We start from the raw sequence: 18,185 nt of genomic DNA on the forward strand, positions 1-18,185 counted from the left end.
GGACCCGTGGGGGCGGGTGGGGGGGGTTGGAGGGCCTGCTCACAGCAGCCCAGGGACCAAACCCGTGGGGCACTGGATGGAGTTCTGCTTCAGCTCCTCCTGTTCTTCCACTTTTCTGACCCCGCCTCGGTTAAGGCTGGGTGTGTGGGGGCCGGGTCTGGCCTGGGAATCAGGAGCTTCGCTTGCGTGGCCGTCCCTCTGCTGCTCAGTCACTGCCTCGGTTGTCAGGAAAGCCCGCCTTAGCCGGGCGTGGAGTTGTGCAGGAATTTGTAGCGCCCCAGGAAAAGGGGGCTCTTACCTTGAACAGGCTTAGAGTGAAGGTGCTGCCTGGATTATTCGGGAAGGCAGGGCAGAGCCTCAGTCCCTGTACCAAGTGGCCAGACCCTTGTGGGTTTAACCCCAGACTGCAGGGTCTAGGGCTGGGGTGTGGGCTTTCCAGGAAGAGCCTGAGGCAGCTGACTCTGTGTCTGTCATAGCAGAGAGGGGGCCTTTCTCCTCATCGGTTCTCCAGGTCTGGAAAGGGACTCCCAGCAGGATGTTTATGGCTTGGGAGCAGGCTCCATGGAGCCCCTAGGCCACAGCCCCTGCCATGGCCCCCTTTGCCGATGGGGGGAAAGGGGCAGCCTTCCAGCTCCACTGAGTTGGGGGGCAGGCAGGGATGACCTCTGAGGCCATTTACCAGTGAGCATCTTCACTTCCTTGGCTCCTGGGAGGTAAGAACAGTCTGCTTCGGTCCAGGTCAGCCCACACTGAGCCCAGGTGCCAGGTGGGCACCCCTGTGGGCACCAGCCCTTCTGAGGTGTCCTGAGAGGAATGCAGGGCCCACTCCAGGCTGCCTTCAGCCAGGGGCAACAGGACAAGGCCTCATGGAGAACCTTCCTTTTGAGTTGGGTCTGGAATCTTAGTGGGTAGGATTTGGGCAGAGAAGGCCCAGAGGTGTGAACCAGCAGGGTGAAAGGGAGAGTGGGGTAACCGCTTATTGGGGAGGCATGCACAGACACCCTCTGACCCATGGCTTGGAAAGCCCAGCGTGGGCTTTGTACGGGTCACTGGAGCAGGGAGGGAGATTCAATGTGGCCCCGTCCGCACTGCACAAGCTTGTGGGGCAGCCCAGCCCATGTCTTCGGTTGGTGATGAACTTCCCAGAAGTTCCTCAGGCACTTTTGTTTACACCAACAGGACTGAGCAAAATAAAAGTTGAGACAGTTCTTTGTGCAACAGTGGGCCCCAAAATTGTAGAAACCAGGCAGATGGAGAAAGCTCGGGACTTGGAAGCAGCTCTGGGTGTGAGGCCAGGCCTGCCTGTTATTAGCCTTCTGGCCCTGACAAGTTACTGCCTCAGTGAGCCTCACCCGAGTATCTTCGACTAAAGAGGGGGAGAAAGATAGCAGCTTGCTTCCCTGATGAGTACAGCAAATACGTCACTTTTTATCTGGCAAATGCTGGGCTCTGGGCAGAAAGAAGACACTTTTAGGCCCTCCTGAGAGAGTTGAAGGACTCCAGACACATGTGGAGAAGGCAGAACTCTCACACAGGCTGTGCTCACTTTGCAAATTGGGGAAACAGCAAGGTCGGTGGATGAGAGAAGAAGTAAAAGTACCTGTGGCCAAGAAATGAATCATTAGGATCGTTTGTGGGACCTCCCCTCCTTGATAGAGTTCATCCTCAGCAAAGTCATTGAGGAGCATCGTTTTGCAGATGCAGTGTGGGGCCAGGGCAGGTGGCTGAGGAGACGGGAAAACCCAGCAGGATCGGAGGCAGGCACCCTGGGACCTCGCCCCTCACCAGCCATGCTGGAGAATCCCCATCTTCCTCTCTTCCCATGCTGCTGCCCATTTGCCTTAAGGACACTTCTCAGAATCTTAGCCTGTTCCAGTTCCTTTGCCTTTCCTTATAAACTCTAGAATCGGCTTGTTAGTATCTATAAAAAAGCTTGCTAGGATTTTGATTGGAATTGCATGGAATCTGTAGATCCACATTCCTTCTTAAAATTTGTATGACTCTCTCCAGGATAAATCCTGCCCTGTCCCCATACAACCAAATCCCCACTGGGGTGAGGAGTCAGTGTCCCTTGAAGGTGGACCAGCCCAAGCCAGACCCTGTGGGAAGGAAAGACATGTTTGCCTTCCCAGAGGGGCCCGGCTTGTCATCTGGGCTGGATCTGCCCTCTTCCAGCCACCCCTCCCTATAGCTAACTTTGAGGGGCGTCGGAGACTTCTCTCTAACACAGCCCCCGCTTACGGCCTTGGTAAGATATAGCCCAGCAGCCATGGAAAGGTGGCCCACAGAGAGGGGCATTTCTGTTGGCTGCTTTTGTGTTTTTTTAAGGCCTCAGTCGCTTCCTCTTGATGGCAAGTCAGCTGATACATGTGCCACGGAGGGGTGTCTGGGGCGGGTTTGTGGCTGACAGTCACGGCCACCCTGGCAGGAGGGAGGAGAGGGGAGGTGCTGCACACCCTAGTGGGCAGGGGGCAGGGGAGCGTGTCTTGTTAAGTGCTTGAACAAGCAAGCCTCAAGCCCTCAGCCCCCACAACCACCACCTCCCTCCGCTCTGGATCAAGGTGTGCACCCAGCTGGGGCAGTCACCACGCAGGGACAGTGGCTTACTCTGGAGTGAGTGTCACAGACTGTTGCCGCAGAAACTGGGCCACTAGCCCTCGTTCTTCAGGATGAGAAACCAGTTCTCCAACTCCGTGTGGAGAGAGGTCCCACCCCAGCTGAGGCCCTGCCCAGGCCTTGCCCGGTGCCCAAACCCCGGAGGTTGGCAAATGATAGGCCTTCTCTCATCTTCGAGTTGGGTCCCCGGGACGGTGTCTGTGTCCGGCATGTGCTTGCACATCCATGACGTCAGCTTGATCCCACTGTTGTGATGACCATAGGGCAGCTCTCACCCGCTCCTCCTGAGTCACCTCACTGCGCTCTGGGCCCGGGGCTCTCCCCTCCGTGGCAGTGGGATGGACTGTGGCTCCATGGCTCGTGCTGAGACGGCCTGCGGTCACCCTGTTTCTCCTGACCCCGCTGCTCAGGAGTAGGCCCTGGATCGCGTGAGAATGAATCAGGAGAGGATGAGAGGACTGGTTTAAGAAGGCAGCGTTCACCATGCAAGCAGGCCAGGCATTTCTCTTCTGGGCAGGGGAAAGCGGGGAGGATGGCTGGGTCCTCTCTGCCCAGAAGGAAGTCCTGATCTTGTAGGTCATGATCGTCAGTGCTTCCAAAACCCTTCTCATGAAATCCCCTTCCCTGTTCTGGGAGTAGGTGTGATCCGACCGCGAGGTGAAGAAACCGCACTTCATGCAGGTGAAGCAACTTGTCCACGATCTCCCAACTGAGAGGAAGGGGACCAGCCTTGGGAGTCCTCCCCAATCCCTCTGCCTGCAGGCTGCCAAGGCAGGCCCCGCTTGGTTCTCTTCTGCCACCTTCACCCTTAGTGCTGCTCCCAAATGTGGAGGCGCCGGGGCCTTTGGCTGTGTGCCCTCTTGGCTGGGGCCGGTGGGGTGGGCATCAGGGAGGCCGGGCAGCTGTGTGGTGAAAAGAGGTTTCTCTGGCAGCCTGCAGCGGGGGCTAGCGGTTTACAGCCCAGGGCAGCCCCATGGGGTTGAGCACCATCCACCTCCCCAGCGTGGCCTGTGTGACGGGTGGGGCCCAGGAGGATGGGGGGCAGTGGGCTGTGCAGGCTCCTGTCTCTGTACCCCGATCTGGCCCTAGACAGCCAGTGGGGCGAGTTCAGGTCTCATCTTGTGTGCCCTTTGGGATTCAGCTCAGCTGTCCAAACTTTTGCCCCCCTCCTCTTTTAAAACTTGAATTGATAGTTAAAGTACTTAAAGTATAGATTTTTTTCAGTTGTGGAAAGTTTAGAAAATACAGCCTAACACATGTCTGAGCATATTCTGCTGTTCATGACCTTTTTCACACACTGTGTCCTGATCATCTTTTGATAAATAACACTTCTACAAAATTCTCAATGGTTGCTTAATATTTCTTTGGGAATACTATCTGTCGTTTCTTTTTCAGTCCTTGATTTTTGGTACATCAGCTGTTTCTAGTACTTCAAGTGCCTGTCAGCTGTGCATTTCCAGGTAGGATGGGTGCAGAGCCTAGGGAACCCTAGGAAGTCTAGGGAACGTGGGCTGGGCCCTTCAGAGTCTAGGGTGGCAGTGGGTACAGACCACATGAGCCAGATGTGAGGGCAGCTAGGGCTGGGCAGGGGCCTGACTTAACTCACGCTTGGCCCTGGGCATGGCCTTGACCAGCTGCTGGCTGTTCTGAACCATCAGGGGCTGGGCACCTGGTGATCTTGACGGGCCTTGGAGCTGACGCAGTTGGGTGAACTTGGGTGGGCCTTCCATGTGGGTCTCACCCCCGGCCAGCTCTGGCGCTTCTGGCCTCCCTGTTTTTAAGGCAAGGCCTGACTGCCTCTCTATTCCAGATTTCTAAAGCCCCTTCTTCATCTAACGCCTGTGACCCACTGCGATATCAGGGGCTGAGGGAGGGTCCTGGAGGCTGGGGAGCTAGCTGGGAGGATGGGATCTGAGGAGGGAGGAGGAGTTTCAAGAATGGTGCTTTCAGCCAGACTCCTAGAGTGGGAGGATGAGGGAATGCCCAGCATGATTTTTTCCCTCAAGGCACACCAAGGGCCCAGAGCACGGCTGACCCACCTGTAGCCCTGGGCAGGACTCCTGGGCGTGCTGTCAGATAGCCTTTACTCTTCCACATGACTGCAGGTCCCTAAGGAGCTTGGTGACGGGGACTGGGGTCCGCCTCAAGGCCAGAGACCTGGGTTGGGATTCAGGCTTTGGCTTTTCCCTAACTCTGAGGCTCTTGGGCACATCCATGAGTCTCTCTGTGACTATTTTCCTCATCTGGAAGATGTCAGTAGCCACCTTACATTGAAGGGCAGTCCTGAGAGGCAGCATATGGAGCGTGTTCCTGTTGAGAAGGAAGCATTATCCCATTCATCTCGGCCTGCGCTTTGGGGTGGGGACAGGACATCAAGGTCCAGAGGATGCAGGAATTCCCACCCCTTTTCCTGAAGCCCTTGGAGGAGGCGTTGGCCAGGGGTCGCTTGGGAGGCTATGTCCATGGGATGTGGCCCTGTCCAGCGCGTGGTCTGTTCTTGTGCCGCATTTTCTCTGTCTGTAGGACAGGAGACCTGGGGTGGGTAGGAGGGGAGGGAGCTTTGATTGCCCTATATCTGTACCCGTCCCCATAGTGTGGCCAGCGTGGCCCTCTGGGAGGACAGCTGGAGTACAGTACCTTCTGCCCATGAGTGGGGAAGCCGCTGGGCTCTTCCAAAGTTCCATTTGCTATTAAGCCAACCATCAAGTATCCCGAATTAAACTGTTGAGCAACCACCAAACAAAAACATCGCCATAGCCCATCTGTTTCCGGTGTCCGTGTTCCATACCAACCTTGTACTCGACTTCTAGTGGAGTTTCCAGGTGTTCTGATGGCACTGTCCTGAGCTGGACCATCCCTCACTCCCATCGTGGTCATTTTCTGGACAGGTGCTCATCCTCTGCAGGGGTGCTCGCAGCCTCCCCTGGGGGATTCCGCCAGAAGAGAGCCCAGAAGTGTCTGCTGGGGGCTGTTAGAGGTGATGCTGCCAGAAGCATTTCTGTGTGCAACATTTGGTTCTGTTTGACCCTGTTTTGGTACTATTTCTATGGTGTAACTTCCCCAGATCAGGCTTATCAGGTCATGGGTTTGAGCGCTCTAATCTGTCTTAAAGGAAGTGACCACCAGCCTCTGGAGCACTTGTGAGCACCATTTGGGACAGTTGCCTATCCCCTTGTTTTCACGGGCCTGTCTGGCCTCTGGCAGCCACAAACGAGGCCTTGTCTACATTGGAGACACGGGGGTGAGTGTGCATGTGCAGAGCCCAAAGCATACAGAAGGTTGTTGGGGGTGTGTGCCTGTCCCTGGAGGAGCCCTGTTACTCTCTACCCCGGATGTGCAAGCTGAAAGCCGTCTGGGTCAGAGCTGCTGTCTTCAGCCAGGACTTCCCAGGCCTATCCTGGGCTTGGCCTGTCCTGTGCTCAGTTACTGGGAGGAGAGCTTCAAGACTCCCCCCTTTCTCTGGTCCCGGAGAAGCCTGTGTTGGCAGGGGGGACTGAGGTAGCCGGGTGGGGTGGGCCGTGTTCTTAGGGCACAGGCCAGGTGGGACTGCCTCATGTTGGCCTCTCTCCAGGGGCCCAGGGCAGGGGCTGAATGCGAAGGGGTGAGATGAGGGGTTCATGTCCCCGAGGGTAAGGCTGGGAGCACGGATGAGGGTGAAGTAAGCCAGGGCTGGGAGCCCTCCATGAACATCAGGCTTTCTCAGAGGCCTGTTTGCCAGCGAAGGGGTTGGACCAGATCATCTGGAAACTTCCTTTCACTTGGACATTCTAGAACTCTACTCCTGGGTAGAGTTTCATATTTTACAGAGAATACCAACTTTCTCCTCCCCCTTCCCCTGAGGGGCACATGTGGAAGGTGATTTCCCGGGATCTCCCTGGCCAGCCCACACCCGGGGTCCCCGCGGCTGGCCTTGAGGGAGACCTCACAGTGGTCACCAAACCTGCTCAGGCACTTGCTTGGTCTCCTCAGATACCCGGGGAGGGAGTGGAGGAGAGGAGATGGAAAAACACATTTCCCCAGTTTAAGGAGACTCAATAGGATGTAAACGTGGACATCACTCTGCTGCTTTGCTTCAGAGATAATAAAGGCCCTTAGGAGCTGGCTGCCCTGGCCCGGCCACATTCCTGCCCTTTGTGAATCTCCTGGGCACAAATTCTTTGCTTGTCTTCCTAAGCATTGAAAGGCCCAGAGAGCCCCAGGTCGCCACCACGCGCCCTCCCTGAATTCCTCTGTGGAGTGGGGACAAGTGTGAGTTGGCAGCGGAGTGCTGGGACTGGCTCTCTAGGAGCTTGTGGGGCAGGGTCTGTGGGGCAGCCACGAAGGGACCACGTACGTGGGGTGTGAGGGCTGCTGCGGAGAGGGCAGAGGGCCATGTAGGGCCAAGAGGAGGCCCAGGAGAGGAGCCGTCAGCTGTGTCTTGGGGTGGGTGGCAACCTTTGGGCTGCCCACAGTGCCGTCTTGTTAAGCTAGCTCTTGAAGGCCAAGGGGCAGGAAAGTGTAGCAGACTGGACTGGCAATGACCCAGGGGACATTTGATTGGAAAGCAGGCTGTGGGGACCAATGAGGAATGAGGTCAGGACTGTGTGAAGAGGCTGAGTCTTGTTTAGGGGACAGTGGATCAGAGAGGGTGAAAGTGGGGGTACCAGGTAGCCTCTGTGGCTGCCCACATGGAGGGGACTGGGGGTGGCCCAGGGCATTTGCGCCTGGCTGGCTCAGTTGGTAGAGCATCCGACTCTCGATCTCAGGGTCATGAGTTCAAGCCCCACGTAGGACATGGAGCCTACTTAAAAAAAAAGGGACTACCATATCATTACTCGTGCAGCCAGGTGCCCCTGATGCTGCATTTTAAATCCCAGAAAAAGTATGAGTATTTTGTACAGTCAGTATTCTTTTAGATTTCCCTGCATATTTACTCTGATGCATTTCATTCCTTCTGCAATTCAGTGCTCCCATCTGAGATCATTTTCCTTCAGTCAGAAGCACTCCCCTTAGTATTTCTTGACAGATTCCCGGATGACCAGTTTCGCCAATTTTTCTTTTTCTGGCCAAGGTTTTCTTTGAAGGCTGTTTTTTTTAAAAAAGATTTATTTTTTATTTGAGAGACAGAGAGCACGAGTGCCGGGGATGGGAAGTTGGCAGAGGGAGAGGGAGAGAGAGAATCCCAAGCAGACTTCCCACTGCGCATAGAGCCTGATGTGGGGCTCGATCTCACAACCCTGAGATCATGATCTGAACCGAAATCAAGAGTCAGACGCTTATCTGACTGAGCCACCCATGCAGCCCTCTTTGACGGCTATTTTATCTAGATTTATCATTCTGGTGTGGCATTCTAATTACTTTTGGCATTGCCCATGTATCACCCCATTGTCTTATGGTTTCTATTGTTTCTGTCGAGAAGTCAGCTGTCTGTTTTAGGTTTTCCTTTGAAGGCCAGGTGTCTATCTAATTTAAGAATTTCTCTTTGTGTTTGGTGTTGAGTAGTTTGATAATGATTTGCCTAAGTGTGCTCTTCTTTGGAGCTCCTAGTATTTCTTTAATCTGTGTGTGGCTTGGCTTGATGTTTTCCACTTATTTTGTGAAATTTTCAGTTATTATCTCTTTAAATATTGCTCCCGGGGCTCTCATTACATGTTATGTTAGCTCTTTCCACCATGTCCCATGGGTCTTTCATGTTCTTTTTCGTATTTCCCAACTTTTTTCCCTCTGTGCCTTGGTCTGGATATTTTCTGACTTAAGTTGAGGTTTGCTAACCCCCCCTTTTAGTTGTTCTAAACTGCTGTTGAACCCATTTATTGAGGTCTTGACTTTGGTTATATTTTCAGTTGTAGAATTCCCATTTAATTAATTTGTAGTTTCACATTCTCTGCTGCAGTTCTCCGTCGTGTGATACACTTTCCTGAACTTTCATTAATTTCAGTTGTTTTATATTTCATTTCTAATCATTGTACTATTTGGATCTCCTTTAAGTGTATTTCTGTTATTTATTTATTTTTTTTCTCATGGCTTTGGTAGAATCCTGGATATTGTGTATGAAAAATCCTAGGGATAATTTGGGTTCCGAATCATTTATTTTCTTCCGGAGAAAATGTATTGCAGCTTCTGGCAAGCAGTTAGCCTGCAGGTGCCCTCACCCACCCTCTCAGGACTGAGGAAGGGGCTTCCTTCCTCGAACTGATGCAAACTTCTGTCTCTTCAGCCCCATGGGTTGGCAGGAAGCTCTGCTTGGGGTCTCCGCTTTTCAGCCTCTGCGTGTAAGTAGATGCTTTAAGGGAGAAGAGGCGCCCAAGGTCAGACTCTGCCCCTCCCTCCGTGATCGCAGCCCCTCTGACCCTGCTTGCCTTGGTACTTCTCCAAGGCTAACAGTTAGATTTTTAAAAAATACATCTGTTGTCAGGTTTTTAAGCTGTTTGCAGAAGCAGGGGGTTAAACCTTGGTCCCGTGTTGAAAAGACCAGGCCCCCGAGCAGAACCCAGTGCCCCCGTGACCTGCCCTTAGAGACTCTTGCCTTTTGGCGGTGATCGGCGTGGGGGAGGGCCAGTTAATTAGGCATTAGTGAGAGGCAGTTTCTTCATTAGGTCTCACCGAGTGAAGCAGGGAGGGCTTGGACCTAGCTTGACACAGTTGGCAGACCCTCCTTGTTTACAGATGTGGAAACTGAGGCCCAGGATGGGCCAGTCCCACAGTGACCGGGACCCAGGTGTTCACGACTGCTGGGCCCGTGCTCAGCTCCAGGGGGAGCAGGGGACAGTGGGCAGCAGGGCTGCTGTGGGCACTGGGGGTGCTGGGGCCATCCCCCCCGGCTAGTGCTGCTGTTGCGCTGGCCTCTCCCTGGCCCCCTGCCATGGCCTCCCCATTCCAGCGTCTTCTGAGGCCTGGGCAGCAAGGGGCCCATGTTGCCGCGAGACCTGGGTACAGTTCCCGGCAGCCTCCCCTCTCTCCTGCCCATTGCTCAGAAAACCTTGGAGCTGGTTTCTGAGAGTGATAGGGTTTTTTTTCCCTCACTAATCCCCACAGTTTTTCTGTCCACACCCAGTTTCTCTTCCGCTTTTTTCCCCACCCTGTTGTGAACGAAAGTCAGTGCACCAAATCATGGTCTGCTTTCCCTCCCGGTGCCTCAGTGGCGTTTAGCAGCAGGCCCGAGGGAGGCATTAGCGGGTAGAGGACGGGGTGGGTGTCCCTGCTCCTTGGAGGAAGCCTGTGGGAGTGGGCAGCCGGCTTCCCACACGTAGGCCTTGCCCACACTGCCCCTCGGGGCTCTGGCAGAGAAGGGGCTGGTGGAGCTGGTGAATTCAGGGACGATTGGCCTCAGAGAGCTCCCAAACTCAGACCACTGCCACTTGCTAGGTGTGTGGCCACAGACACCTGCTGCCTCAGCCCTAGAAAAGCTGGCCGCCCAGGGGCTGGGGACTTCGGCAGCGTTTTTGCCCGGCAGAGACAGGATTCTGTAGGTGACAGACTGTGGGAGCCCTCCTGCTGGGAAAATGTGCCCTATCCTGGAGGCCCAGGATTTCTCAGGGGCCAGCAGTCCTTGAGGGGCTCCGAAGAGGGAGTGAAGAAGGAGGACCCACATCCAGGCTCCCCTGGCTGGCGGGTCAGGGACCACTTCTCCCCCAAGGATGAAACGGTCTGTCCACGGTCTCTGGCCTTTAGTAAGCAACACCCCCCGGAACTGTCATTCTGCCACCCTGTGGGGTTAGCCAGGGCCCCTCCTCCTGCGGGCAGGCTTTTGGGTGTGGGGGTCGGGGTTGGTGAGCTGCTGAGCCCGGGAGGCCCCAGCAAATGCTTGGTATGCCCAGCCCTGCCCGAGGAGACTGGCCAGGCCCAGTGTGTAATCCTGGTCGCCCGTGGCTCCTTCTCAGAGCTCTTGGGGTCCACCTGGTAGCATTTTAAAGAGCTCTTGCGGCCATGGGACTGGACTGTTCCCCTGGCTGTCCCGAGGGTCCGGCTTGTCCAGCGTGGCGCGCTGTCGTGCCCGTCCTTCACCCTTGCTGGCTGCTCCTAGCACACGCACAGCCTTGCCACCGAGAGTTGAGGTCTGCCCCGGCGGCGCCGGGCTGCAAAGGCTCTGAGGAGGAGGCCGCGCTTGGAGAACCAGTGGGTGACCACCAGTTTTCTCCTTTAGGAGAAACTCAGCCCAGGAGCTCTGGCCCTGACTCCAGGTCGGACGCTGTGGCCACCGCTGTGGGGCCTAGGACAGTGGTGCAGTCCCTCCGACCCTCAGGTCCCCTGACTGTCAGATGGAGCTCCTCCGGGAGACACGGCCAGGGAATGTTCCAGGGGCCTCCCTGGCCCCAGCTCTGGGTGAGAACCGACGGCGCTTGCCCTTGCCCTTTCACCAGGATGTCTCCAGAGAGACCGGAGGGAAGTAGAGAAGCCACAGCCCAGCTCGCGCGGCTTCCTCATGGGCTGACCTGCCAGTGTGTGAGGTGAACGAGGCCCTCCGCTCCATCTCTGTTCTCTGCTCTCGTAGGGAACTCAGGCTGCGAAACTATGTCCCCGAGGATGAGGACCTGAAGAGGAGGAGGGTGCCCCAGGCCAAGCCAGTTGCGGGTAGGTGGACCGCCTCACTCCACCTCTGCTCGGAGGCACGGACGCCTCCACCTCGGCAGGTGTCGCGCTCTCTTGGAGAGTAATCAGCCGCGCCAGGGCTGGAAGGTGGGCTTCTAGGACCCTCGGGCACCATCTCACAGCCATGCAGCAGTAACCCACGTTGAGTGACAGCAGAGGCGGTCCCGGCACCCGAGGGCCCTCCAGGGGCCTGCGAGGGAAGAGGCCGCATCCCCCTGGAGGACCTCCCTGGGCTGAGGAGTGGAAGTGGCCCTGGGGCCCTGGGACAGCAAGGGCAGGGGGAAGGGGGGGGGGAGCGTCCTGGGGGTCCGAATGAGTCCCTGAAGAGGAGCTGAGTGTTCAGGCACTCAGCGAGCTGTGGGCGGGCCGACGCCCGCCGGGCACAGAGGATGGGAGAGGCGTTCCTGTCGGGGCGAGCAGCTGGGAGCTCCTGGAGATGCTCCACACTGGGGACGCAGAGCACTTCTTACCCTGGAGACCCCTGGCCCTGTTTTTAGCCTTCATTTTTGTGATCATTTCTGAATTCTACAAATTCTAAATGAATAATCATTTATCTTGAAAATAGTAAAGTGTTACCCCTTCAGCCACACCCCAGTCTGCTTCCCTACGTTCTTCGCCCCAAGATTCACATGCTTTCCAGGTGGTTTGCTTCATGGTGTGGGCCACACTGTGGTGGGGACAGTGAGGCAGGCCAGGGGAGAGGGGTGGGGAGTGGTTCCGGGCCATGAGGCAGCACATGGCAACAGTGACGGGGTCACAGGAAGCACCTGGAGCCCAGAGTTGTTGTTAGTGCTCCTGGTCTCTGTGCCCACAGGGGCGAGGCCCTCCTGGTCTCACCACCCCGAGGCCCAGTGTCCAGTCAGGCACGGGCCGTAGCGCCTCCCCAAAGTGACTGTCCCCCTGCTCTTGGGAGCATGTATCTGAGTGGGATGGGAAGAAGAGCCACCTATGTCCCGGCCGGTCCATGGCCCAGAGGACATCCTCAGAGCCCAGGAGCCCCTGTAGAGTATGGGAAAGCCGGTCCTCGTGGTTCTTCACAAAACCATACCGTGGCAATACCCAGGTGGTGCTCCCATTTCCCAGGGGAGTGTAGCAGCCATGCGTCTGGCGGGAGGTCTGGGCTCCATCTGTTCTGGCTGTCTGCCTCCTGCAGGCTCTCCTTCGCCCCAGGATTGTTTCATCCCGGGAAACCCAAGCCCTTCCTCCTGGGCAGCCTTTGCAGAGTCTTCACCTCTGGAAGTTGGGAGCCTGGGAGAGGGGCCAAGAAAGCCCAGGGTCTCCGCGGGGACCCGCCCGCACCCTCTCCCCCTCCCCCAGGCACCCCAGGGAGAGCAGGGCTCCTTTCCGACAGGCCTGTGTTGTTGTCTTGCACCCTCTAGTGGAAGAGAAGGTGAAGGAGCAGCTGGAGGCCGCCAAGCCTGAGCCCATCATCGAGGAAGTGGTGAGCACCCTGAGTGCCCCGGGGGCCCACTGGGGGCCCTTCTCTCCTCCCCCACACTCCCTCCTCCCTCCCTCCCTTTCTCCTGCTTTCTACCTCTGTGCCCTGGACCTGGGCCCCTCCAGCCCTGACATGCATCTCCTCCCTTCCCAGGACCTGGCCAACCTCGCGCCCCGGAAGCCTGACTGGTGAGCGCTGCCACGTAGGACTAGCGTGGACTGAGTGACCACTCGTGGTGCCGGGCACGGCCCTCAGGCTGAGCCTCTCCCGCCCTCACATCAGGGAGACGGACGGTGTGGACGCGCAGCTACACGAGATAATTACTGTCCACAGTACCTCCTGACAGGACATAGAAGGACAGCGAGAGGGAAGCCTGTGGGGGGGTGACGCCTGGAGGGTGAGGAGGGGCTCAGGGAGAGCGAGGAGCAGCCATCCCCTCCAGAAGGCCCTTCTACAAGGGCGAGGCTCTGGCCCACCTCAGTTGCATTTGAGCAAGGCCAGCCTTGGCCCTCAGGGAACCACAGGATGGAAGCGAGGTGATGGGAACGGCAGACGTTGATTCCTGTCCCGGTTCTGCCACCAACTGTCCTGTTCCGCTTTGGCCTCAGTTTCCTCTTCTGTGAAGTGGGGCTAATCGTCCTTCCCCGGTGCCCCTATGACCAGGCTGATACTGAGAGTGAGAGAGGGCCGTGTGGCCTGGGGCTGGTGTTGTACTTGACCTCGGGCCAGAGGCATGGGCCCCATCCCTCTCACCTGCCATCCTGTGGTAGGCACGGCACCACTGAAGGTGTTATTTGTTGAAACAAAAGCATGGGGCATACATCCTAGGAGTCCCTGAGTAGGGGGAGTAGGCTGTGTGTGCACTTCTGGAAGTGCCTGGTGGCGAGGGGGAGCAGGACCCACAGTGGGACCAGACCAAGAGGGCGACTCTGAGAAGCCATCCACCCTTGCACACCTTGACTCAGTCCCACATTTGGTGGGTCTGCAGCACCAGTCGCTGCCTCAGCGGGATGGGGCGGGGTGGCTGATGCTGGGTTTGGGAGGGTACAGAGAGGAACGTCCTGGCCTCCTCCCCAGGGTGGTCTCCTCAGGCAGCTGAGTGTGATTTTACCTAATGCCAGAGGGGCTTTGGGAGGGGAGGGTCCCAAGGCCACACCAAGCCAGGCTTTAGCTTTTGGCCTCCTCATACCTGCCTGCTATAGGGACCTCAAGAGAGACGTAGCCAAGAAGCTGGAGAAGCTAGAAAAGCGGACCCAGAGGGCCATCGCCGAGTTGATCCGTAAGTACAGGGCCTAGCAAGGTGGGGTCCCTGCCCTCCGGGTGGTGGCTCAAGCACGGGGCCCCTCCCCACTCCTTCTGTCTGCCATCCATCCAGGTGAGAGGCTGAAAGGCCAGGAGGACAGCTTGGCCTCTGCAGTGGACGCTACCACCGAGCAAGAGGCCTGCGACTCCGACTGAGGCACGCCGTATCCCAGGCCTGGCCTGTGGGTGGGTAGCCTTGGGTAGGGGCGGGGGCTGGGCTTGCTGTTACCGCCAGTTTGGCTCCAGAGCCACATTGCCTCATCAGTCCGAAACCCTTGCCATGGGGTGAGGTCAGCTCCTTGTTTCCTAAGTGGTCCCCAGCAGACTGAGACGGGCAGAGCCAGTAGCAACCGTGTGGGCTTGCTGTTTGTACATATGTATGTATTTGGAACTTTCTTTTATCTCTAGAAATAGAAGCAAGCAGACCCACGTGCGTGGCAGAAACCTATTAAATATTTTCTCGGTCCTTGGGGCGCTGTGGGTTTGGGCCCCAAGGAGTAAGCCCTGTGTGGGGCCAGGCATGTCGAGGCTGGAGGGGTGCAGAAGGCCCAGGCCCGACCTTTTGAGGCCAGGTCCTGGTCCAGTCAGGCGGTCATGTCAAAACCTGTGGGTGACAGAGTCTGAGAGGCTTTTCTAAGCCCTCCCATGGGCCCGGACCTTGCAGGAGTGTCTGGTCAGCCTGGAGAGGCTCCCAGCCTGGTCCTCTGTAGATCCCCTCACAGTGTGAGAGAGAGAAGGGAGAGGCTGGGCGTGAGGAGCGGGTGAGCTGTGCCCTGACAAGCCTCCATTCCGGGCCACTCCAGATCCAAGGCTCCTGGCGCTGTTGTGCCTCATTCTCACAACCCCCAGTGGCCCCCCGTCCCTACGTCCAAGTCGGAGCTAGACCGTGGCTTCCCTGGGACAGGGCCCCTGCATTGGGGAGGGTGGCTCCTTAGGATATTATAGCCTGGGTTTGGGGTGTGGTCTTGGGCCCTGGCTCCCCAAGGTCCTGGCATTAGGACCATGAGCCTCCTCTGTGGGGCTGACTCTCCAGAGTGACTGACTGGCCACAGTTCTGACTCCAGGTCCCTGTGGCCAACTAGAATTTCATCTCCAAAGTGATAACACGCTTGAGTTGCCTTCAGGGTCTCCCCTTGAGTCTCCCACCTCCACCCTGTGTCATCCCAGTGCGCCCTTCCCTCTGTGCTGAGTTGGAGGAACACATTGGCCTGACTCTGGCGGACGGTGCCGAGGACCCGGGCCGGAGGGCTGGAGCGGCTGTGTGCGACAGCAAATGCTTTCAGGTGGAAGTACGCGGCTACCCTGAGAAGGTGACTGGTGCAGGAAGGGAGCAGGCATGACTGAGGGCCAAAGCGGTAGGTGGCTGGCTGAGCAGCGGTCAGGCCCAGGACTCTGGTTCCCACGCGAGCAGGGGTCACACATGCCCACGGGCGGCAAGGCCGGAGCCAGACTCCCTCTGCATCGTAGCGTCTGGGACTGGCCTTCCCTTCCTGGGAATAAAGGACGAGAAGGTGCCCCCTGCCCTGGGACTGCCGTAGGAAGCAGGGTGCTCGTCCGTGGCAGTGCAGGCCTCAGACACCCGGCAAGGTTCCCACTCCGCACCGGCGCTGGGGCTAGCTTGCGGCCGGCCCCACAGAACGGGAGCCCCGAGAGCTGAGGAAAGGTTTGCTTCCTGCGTTGACAGCTCCGTGTGCCAACAGAAAACCGCCGTGCGGGGAGAGAGCAAAACCAACAGCATCACTCACAATGGGCACACGAACAAAAGTTACAAAATATATGAGGAGATCCGTGCCTTGAAGAAGGGCTCCCACCCCACCAGGTGGAAGAATTGATACCCAAGGAAACTGAAACTGTGACATCCTACCAGGCTTTAAAATGAGCCTTTGTTTTCTCACCAGAGAAGTAAAAGAGGCATTGAGCCCCATAACTCAGGAACGGGGATTAGGTATGAGGAAGACCTGGTTAGTAATCTTGGAAACAAAGAATGTTTATTAAAATAAGAACACGCACACACAGAACATAAGCAGCTCCCTTGAGGAGCTAAATACTAACAGTCAAAGAAGGGATTGATCAATTGGAAGTTAAAGCTGACGCCCCAAAAGACGGCAGAGAGAGAAGGTAGGTCGCAAAGCTGACAGACTGCCAGGTGTCCTTGAGCGGATGGGAGATCAGGAAAAGAAAACTGGAGAAAGAAGGAATGGCTGACCACTTCTGTCTCTGGTATCATGGGGCCACAGCAGCTTGAACTGATCCTCCCTTGGCAAATAGCTAAAAATACTAACAACAAATACTCACTGACCAGGCAAGAAAGTAAGGAACACTTAAGCAGAAGGTAGGAGAAGCAGCAGAATGCTGAAGCCTGACCTTTGACTTGAAGGTATTTGACAAACGAGGTGAAACTGAGCATTGGTTTTTGGGGTCCTCAGTGCCTGGGACTAAGATAACCCAGTACCCGTGCATGATGAGGGGCCTGGTACGAGAGCCCTCCAGAAGGCTGGGGCTGCAAAGGTCAGGGCCCTCTGTGAACTAATAATAGATCTGCTCCCTTGGCATCACAGAGAAAAACTGAACCTTGCCATTGACTGGAGTGAAGGAAGGTCTTGCACATGAGAAACCTCAAGCCAGGAGTATATGTGGTCATCATCACCAGAAAGGGGTGGTCTCAGATGCTTGATAGAAATGCAGATCCTAGGGGTGCCTGGGTGGCTCAGTTGGTTAAGTGACTGCCTTCGGCTCAGGTCATGATCTTAGGGTCCTGGGATTGAGCCCCGTATCGGACTCTGTGCTCAGCGGGGAGCCTGCTTCTTCCTCTGCCTCTGCCCCTCCCCCTGGGTGTGCTCTCCTGCTCTCTCTGTCAAATAAAGAAAATCTTAAAAAAAAAAAATGCAGATCCTACCTGAATGAACCTCGATTCATCACAGTCCTCGATGAAGCCCCATTGATAAAGTTCCAAGAAAAGTGAGCAGCTTCTGGGAAAGGTTACCAGATCTACGAGGCAGCAAGGCACCAAGAGCAAAGGACATTGGCAGGGACACGGTAGACTTACAAAGGATTCATACATTAGGATTGATTACCAGGCACATGATTTAAATGTTGAAAAATGATGTAAGAACTAAAAGGCTTGAAAACAGGAATCGACTTGCCAAAAAAACCCAAAGTGATGTTCTGGAAATAACTATCATAGTAGTTAGAAGCCCTGGATCTGTGAATTAGAGCTAAAGAAACAGTTCATGAATGTGAAGCTAGGCCCGAAGAGGTTCTCCAGAATGCAGCCCAGCAAGATAAACAGACCGATAACCTAAAACAAGAAGCTTTAGAGATACAGAGGATAGTGAGAAGAGCCAACATAACGTGATTGGAGTTCCAGGAAGGAAAAAAGGCAAAAATGAAGCGGACCTAATACATTTTTTTTAATGGTTGGGAGCAGCTCTTCAGAATCACCAATCCACAGATTCAAGGAGGTCAGCAAATCTCAAGCAAGGCAACAAAAAGAAATCAACCTCAGATGTTCCATCTCTTGGTATGGATGGTGATTAGTTAGGTATATGCAGTTTTTGACTGTTCATTGACCCCCATACATCTGACGTGTACACTTTTTGTATGTTTATTACACCTCAATAAGCAAGTTCACTTTAAACTTTTTTATATCTTGCCTTAATCGTCAATTACTGTATTCACATTTCATACAACACTCAGTGGCTTGAAACAGACCTTTAATATCAGACCGTTTCTGTGGGTCAGGGATGCAGGTGTGGCTTACCTGGGCAGTTCTAGTTTGGGGTCTCTGAGATTGCAGATGTCCCCTAGGGCTGCAGTCATCTGAAGGCTTGGCCGGGGCTGGAAGATGTGCTTCTGGGATGCCTTACGCCCCCGAAAAGACTCATGGAAGCACGGCGTGTGCACAGTCCTTGCCACGTGACTCTCTCCATAAGGCTTGCGTGAGAGTGTGTGTGTGTGTGTGTGCGCGTGCACGTGGGCGCATGCTGTGGCAGCTGGCTTTCCCCAGAATGAGCGATCCAAGACAGAAGGCAGGGGGAAGCTTTAGAGCCTTTTATGACCTGGGCATGGAAGTGATATTCTGCCACGTTATATTGTTAGAAGCAAGTCACAACGTCCAGGCTACGTTCAAGGGAGAATTAGGTTCTACCTCTGGAAGGGAGGTCTAAGAATTTGTCGGTGTTATTTTAAAACCACCGCATACCTAGACAATTAAGTGCAATAAGTTGGCAGAAAAAGAGCAAGAAAAGATGTTAAAATTAGA

The 18,185-nt window shown here is 55.6% G+C and overlaps 1 protein-coding gene across 6 annotated transcripts in view; it reads left to right on the top strand.

Moving 5' to 3' along the window:
* Window positions 1-18,185, top strand: part of CCDC12 (coiled-coil domain containing 12) — a 64,989-nt gene that overhangs the window by 41,608 nt on the left and 5,196 nt on the right. For 2 of the 6 annotated variants that reach the window (XM_064596951.1, XM_064596950.1), the window contains exons 4-8: window positions 11,087-11,166; window positions 12,564-12,625; window positions 12,776-12,810; window positions 13,825-13,901; window positions 13,998-14,110. In XM_064596951.1, coding sequence (XP_064453021.1) covers window positions 11,087-11,166; window positions 12,564-12,625; window positions 12,776-12,810; window positions 13,825-13,901; window positions 13,998-14,080 — 337 coding nt within the window. In that variant the 3' untranslated portion in view covers window positions 14,081-14,110. Of the gene's footprint in view, window positions 1-11,086; window positions 11,167-12,563; window positions 12,626-12,775; window positions 12,811-13,824; window positions 13,902-13,997; window positions 16,809-18,185 lie in introns of those variants that run through there. The other 4 variants (XM_064596947.1, XM_064596948.1, XM_064596949.1 and 1 more) reach the window with 4 other exon arrangements.

Source organism: Mirounga angustirostris, unplaced genomic scaffold (assembly GCF_029215605.1).
Source record: "Mirounga angustirostris isolate CCGP_5_RB_7025 unplaced genomic scaffold, mMirAng1.0.hap1 SCAF_1, whole genome shotgun sequence".
In the NCBI taxonomy this organism is placed as follows: Eukaryota; Metazoa; Chordata; class Mammalia; order Carnivora; family Phocidae; genus Mirounga; species Mirounga angustirostris.